Here is a 6,000-nt window from a genome sequence, read left to right as displayed (position 1 = left end):
TGTAGTAGTGACTATGCATTACTAGGCCATGAAAAAAAAATTATTGCATTCAATGACATCTTTCGCTCCACACAGATGAAAATGTGCAAAACTTAAGAACATCACCAAAAGTTATAGGCATCGATCTATCAGCAATGTGCATCAATGGAGGTTTTGATTGTTTTTGTAGCGGTGGCTATGTATTAGTAAGCCACAAAAGAAAAATAATTGCGTGCGATGACGTCTTCCGCTTCACATAGATGAGAATGTGCAAAAATCAAGGACAAAACACTCCCAAATTTGTAGGACACTAACTAGTGTTAGATCTTGAGGTTCGAAAATGTTGAGGACAATTGACATGTTGCACAAGCCCGCATTAAAAAAAATAAAATTGACGTGTTGCACAAGACGATATGGAAACGTTTTGGCATGGATATGTGTTACCTTCTTGGGGGAGTGTCACATAATTGGCTAGTGTAACCTAACATTGAGAAATGTCGCATCTTTAGGTAAAGTGTCCAAAAGACTCCGGATCAATAGTGCTGCGTGCACCTCACTTTTGGCAAATTTATTTGGCAGCCAAGAGAATTAAGGAGGCTCTAGACCTTCTCACGCTGGGATAGAGAATCATAAAGTCTTGAGCTTTGGTAGTTATATGAGTATAACCAACAAGTACATGCCTACTACCTAGGGCAATTTCTCTTCACCGAAAATTATCGCCTCGGGAAACCTCTTCGGATGCCTCAGGAAGGTGTGGGCCCGCTTCCTATCGGTCCCATGTGCATCTGAAAGACTGTCGCAAGACAAGGAGAGCGAGTCAGATGCCACGTGGATTTGAGTGGCTAGTCGATTTGGCACGCTACAGTCTCCAAGCGCGAAGAACCCAAAGCCCCTTCCTCCTCCTCCTCCTCCTCCTCATCACCCCAGCCCACCCCCTCCTCCCTCCTCCCTCTCCCTCTCCCCCTCCCCCTCCTCTCCCCCCCCCCCCGCCCCCGCCCCCGCCCCAAGGCTCTCCCCCCTGCGCCTGCGCGCGTCCAGTATTCCTAGATGGATCAGTATCTTCTGCTTCTGCTGTAGCTCTCACCCTCAGCCATGGCGTTTTTGTCCGGCCTTTTTTTAGGCGCTTCCCTTGGACTCGCATTGGTGATCGCCTTCGTCTACTTCGAGAATCGGCGCTGTTTGAAGCGTCAACGGCTGGTACCCTCTCTCTCTCTCCCCCCCCGCTCCCCCCTGGCCCCGGGCGGCGAAAATTTATCATTCGGCCGTTGCAAGTGATTCTGGCTTATTTAAAATGTCTCTCTCTTAATATTATTGTACTAGCTTGGTCGCTCGTTATGGGAGTTACATTCGAACGATGAATCTCCCCAGTCGTTCTCTTACCCGATCAGAGACATTCAAATTGGCCTTGAATTTTGCTGTTTTGGCCTCTCTTAGATTTCTGACGATTGGATCTGTTCTATTTTGCTAAATTTATCCACTGCATTTCTGCTGACTGAGGTGCTCCTTCCCAGCAACGTTTTTGATTCTCTCCTGTCATCCATTCGATAAAAATAGGACAAAGTTTCCCAATTCACAGGTTCTCAGCAAGCGGCTGCTTTTGCTTCTTGAAATGATTTAACATGTAAGTGGCCCGGGTTTATGCTGACAATGCCTACTCTACTCAACTGCTACATGTGTTACGTAGTACACTTATGGTCGGGCCTTTTACTTGGAGAGTTCCTTGAATCCCTCCTCCTCTTCAAAGTCTAGGTTAGACTTTAGCTAGATTTGGTGCTGAAAATATATCAGTCATCGTCAGTGCAGTGAGGCGACTGTCGGGCGACTGTCTCACGTGATTGCATGTTTTACAAGTCTCTGCATGAAGAACTTGGATATTGCCACTCGTGTAGATAAATCAAGTAAGTCGTGAATGCATCAGGGGAACTAGGGCCAACTTAGAGTCGGAGTCTGACATATCTCTGCTAAGAAATAACAATCCAATAACTAATGGCGTAATTGGTCCCATGTGGCTTCTGGTCAGGCACTTGGGGTGCAAAAAGAGTGACATGAGGATCAGAGGACTCAGAAGTGGATCGGGGAAGGAAATGTGAATTGTGGGGGATGGGAGGAAGGTGTGCCATGGTCCACATCTTGATCCATGTCGATCCTTGTGATCCTCATGATCACGATGGTCTTCACAATGATCCTCTTGATGTTGGCAACCTCCACAACGATCCCCAGTGTCTTGCTGGTCTTCACGGCAGTCCTCTAAAGCCTTATTCAAATTTCACAAGTTAAGATTTCTTGGTGGACAATTGGCTTAGAAAGTTCTATAAAAGGTGATCATGGGCAGGACCACTCTTTCATCCTGTCTTCCATTAACTGAGGAGTCTTCAAGAGCTGCTGCCCACCTTCCATCATTTGTGTTTGGCCCTACAAGCTGCCATTTGCACCCTACTGCTGCATTTCTGCATCAATGCTACTGCAAATCATGTGAGCAGTCTTCAACTTGCTGTGCCTTGCTGCCACATAGTGCTGTGCAGCCTGCTGTATTTGGCCTTTGCACTCATCATTTGTTGCTGTGGATGTGCTTGGTTTGAGGGTTTCCTTGTCATTGCTGCTGCTTGGACCCTCTAGATCAGATTCAGCATTGTGATTTGGTGGTTTGTTGTGTTCAAAATGTAAAGAAATATTTGAACACAAACACAATCGTACAACAAAGCACATATTTATAAAAGAATTTAGTAGGGTTAGGATAACTCAGAGACCATGAACATAGAAGATGAATGAATAGATATAATGCCCAATGCAGTAAATACACTACTCAAAGTGAATATAGAACCTCAAACTCTTGGGTCTTTGAAGGACCGAGGTAGAGGGTATGAGTTGGAGAGTGTGCCGTATTTTGTATGCATCCTGAAATGCAGCAAGCAGCCTCCGAAAGTGGTCAACAGCAGCAAACACAGATCTGGAGAGACTGGTCTAAATATGAATGGAGCAGGACGAAAGAGTGGGCAGCAGGCTGAAGACTGTTGGAATGATGTAGGTGACTGCTGCAAACAATAAACTTAGCTGTAGAAGTGATCCTGGAAGTCTGGCAACAGCAAAAAGGCTGCAAATGCTGACTGGAAGGACCTGGCAGTAGCAAACACAAGCTATTAGTGGCTGTCAGACTGAAGACGATGACTGTAAACTGCCACCCGATGCCTCAAACACAATTGCCGGCTGTGAACGCAGGCTTGGAGTGTTGAAGGCTGATGCGAGGGGCTGATGGATGCTGGTCACCACTATGAACCGAAGTATTTGCTAAGGAGGGGTGTAGATAGTAGTGGGAAAGTAGACACCAGCTGGAGAAAAACGTGTAAATGAGAGTGGTTGAGTGGACAGGCTGCCTCCAATTTATAGATGAGTGGATCCTCCCAAATTAGGGTTTGTCTTATGGGGCACAGACACTCTCTTGGAAAGTGGTCATATAATGAAACTTTTGGTAATAAGCATGTTTTGGGGTTGTAATAAAGAGCTAATCAGTATATAATGCATTTTTTAGCTCAACATATAATTTGTTGGAATATGTCTTGGAGTATGTTACACTCCGCTAGCTTCTCTCAGCTTGTTTCCATGAGAGTTGCTGTCAGACGACCCTTTGCTCCTTGAGCATCCATTCTATCACACCCAGGCTGTCTTTTGTTCATTTTAGCATTCATTTTCTCATCTCCATTTACTTTTTTAGCTCATTTGTTAGTTGAGTTTGTACAGCGTATTTTCTTTGCAAATGCAAGTGTACCCTCATGGTCTCGTCATGGGGCCTAGGAGGGCTATTAGAATAATCTGTGGATATATTGTACAACCACTTGAGGGCCTTAGGCTTTAGACCCATCTGTTCTTATGGGTCTGCTTACTTCATGTTTGGAGCGTTTGGCCCTTCTAGTATAGAAGAAGTCTTTATTAACCTTGAATTTTGTTTGCATCCAATAGGAAGCTCTTGCTCAGTACTACTACTACGATTGAGCTTCCTTTGTGACATCTATTTGTGTGGTCTCTCCTCCATTTTGTGCACTGCTGCAAGTGAGGTGCAGCACACTAGCTCCTTGTCTCTCTACAATGCTGCAAGTGAGGCTCTAGTTGTCATGGTGTTGAAGAGAGCCTGGTCATCTACCACACCCCCTTGTGAACCAAGGAGATATTGGTATTGCATGTGTTAATTAAATCTGTAGGGAATAAAGTGGTGGGTATTAGTCTCTATAATAATGTAGTTAGTTTTACTCTTTGTATTTTTAGTCTTTGCTAGTTCTAGGTCTTCATGTGATATGTAATTGTACAATGAGTACCTGCTTGAAGTTTATAGATGCTAAGACAATTGTTCCGTGCAGGCTGTTTTTATTTCAGGCTTGTCAAGGTTATCACTGTCTGACACACACCACATATTTCCAAATGGGACTGTCCCTCCTTGGATCGTGTTTCCCACATGGGATAAAGTAAGTGACTCTCATCTTTTGACATGCTTTGTATTGCATTGCTAATAAGTGAAACTGCTGGTAGGAAAGTGTAATGTCCTGTTACACATTGGAATCTCATCAGCCATCATTGCCTTTAGGCTGAGAGTATAATGACTACTTCCTTTATAAGGTATTTGACTGTCAGTTGATTAATCAGATGGCATATGAGCTGGCAGCTTCTAGAATGAGTTGAATGGTATTATGTTTTTTGTGATGAAACCCTCAGTTAGTTGACGCAAGTAGAAAACGAGTACATAATGGATAGAAGAGAAGAAATACACACATGAAAACAAGAGAAATGTTTCTTTCTAACTGCTTTACAAGGTCAGTCTCTCATGCATGCTGTGGACCGGGAAAAGGCAACTTGAGCAAGAACTCGACCCTCCCTGATATGTGCTTAAGACTCCACAATCAATCTCCTCAAGCTCTTCAACTCATCATCATTCACCTAATTGGAGCAAAATGATAAGTTGACTATTGTAACTTGCATATGAAGATTAAAATTTAATTGTGGAAGACATTGGACAATTAAAATTTAAACTTAGGTTTGACTTGTGAGGCCATAGGCATCTCATGTATAATCCACAACATACGTAAGTTAGAGCGATGATAAATTAGTTGCTCTTAATTTTGGTGTGCTCAACTTATTTCGGATCTTATGGTGTATGAGAGAGTATGCTGACCAATTTCTCCCACACGTACCAGCTGAGCAATCCTAGATTGGGCAAAAAATTAAAATGCTCTTCAATATTTAACCTTCACGTAGCAACTAAAGATTTCAAACTCTTAAGGTTCTAGCCTCTAGGTGACGACTTACAAGTTTAAATTGTAACCTTTAAACTTTAAAAGCTCAACTCACCTGTGCGAGCGGTCTAAGGGTAAAATTTTGGACTTTGGGTACTTGATATCCAAAAGATTTCCACCAAAATAGAGGTTTGATTAAAGAGAGTCTCTTCCAGCATAGAGTGTTGGCAAAAGCAATTCCTCTTTGGTCGCTATAGTTGGCGATTTCTTGTAGGAATCCTACGTCCTGGTTCTCATGCAATGCCTTCGGGCAGTAGACATCTCTATTGGCTGCCAACTCTTGATCCATGAAAAGAGATGGAGTTTTATAGGCAAGATGGGAGAGGGCAACAAAACCATGGATGGGTCATCTCATCTGCTTCCATCTTTTCTCAGCCAAGTAAAGGATGTCATCACGCCTTGGCATGGTATCCAATATATCAACACTACATTTGAATAAAACATTACATTTAGCCTTTTGAATTTAAAACTTAAAGTAGTTAATCAACTTGTATAAAACTTAAAGCAGTTACCTTGCGTCCTCAACATTAATGCCTCTCTCATAAAGTGTACGAAAAGACCCAAGGTGGCATTCTCCATGTTAGTCACGTGTAACACCCTATACAAGGGGGTAATCTCTATGACCAATGCTTGTACATCGTGCCAAAATGCCTATCTTAACCAACTTACATGGTAGAAGAGAAAGAGAGGGTAGGTGAGAATGGAGATAAAGGTTGTAGATGAAGTGAAAGAGCTATTGGGA

The 6,000-nt window shown here is 43.1% G+C and overlaps 1 protein-coding gene across 1 annotated transcript in view; it reads left to right on the top strand.

The window, feature by feature from the left end:
• The first annotated feature begins 961 nt into the window (after window positions 1-961).
• The window catches only part of LOC148038851 (synaptotagmin-5-like), a 117,278-nt gene continuing 112,239 nt past the window's right edge, over window positions 962-6,000 (top strand). Inside the window, exons 1-2 of the mRNA XM_087674742.1 lie at window positions 962-1,176; window positions 4,329-4,433. Coding sequence (XP_087530868.1) covers window positions 1,072-1,176; window positions 4,329-4,433 — 210 coding nt within the window. The 5' untranslated portion in view covers window positions 962-1,071. The remainder of the gene's footprint in view (window positions 1,177-4,328; window positions 4,434-6,000) is intronic.

Source organism: Lygodium microphyllum, chromosome 3 (genome assembly GCF_053477565.2).
Source record: "Lygodium microphyllum isolate KBCC chromosome 3, Lygodium_microphyllum_v1.1.10, whole genome shotgun sequence".
In the NCBI taxonomy this organism is placed as follows: domain Eukaryota; kingdom Viridiplantae; phylum Streptophyta; class Polypodiopsida; order Schizaeales; family Lygodiaceae; genus Lygodium; species Lygodium microphyllum.
The sequence above is the reverse complement of the archived record's forward strand: the minus strand, read 5'-3'. Positions and strand labels throughout refer to the sequence as shown.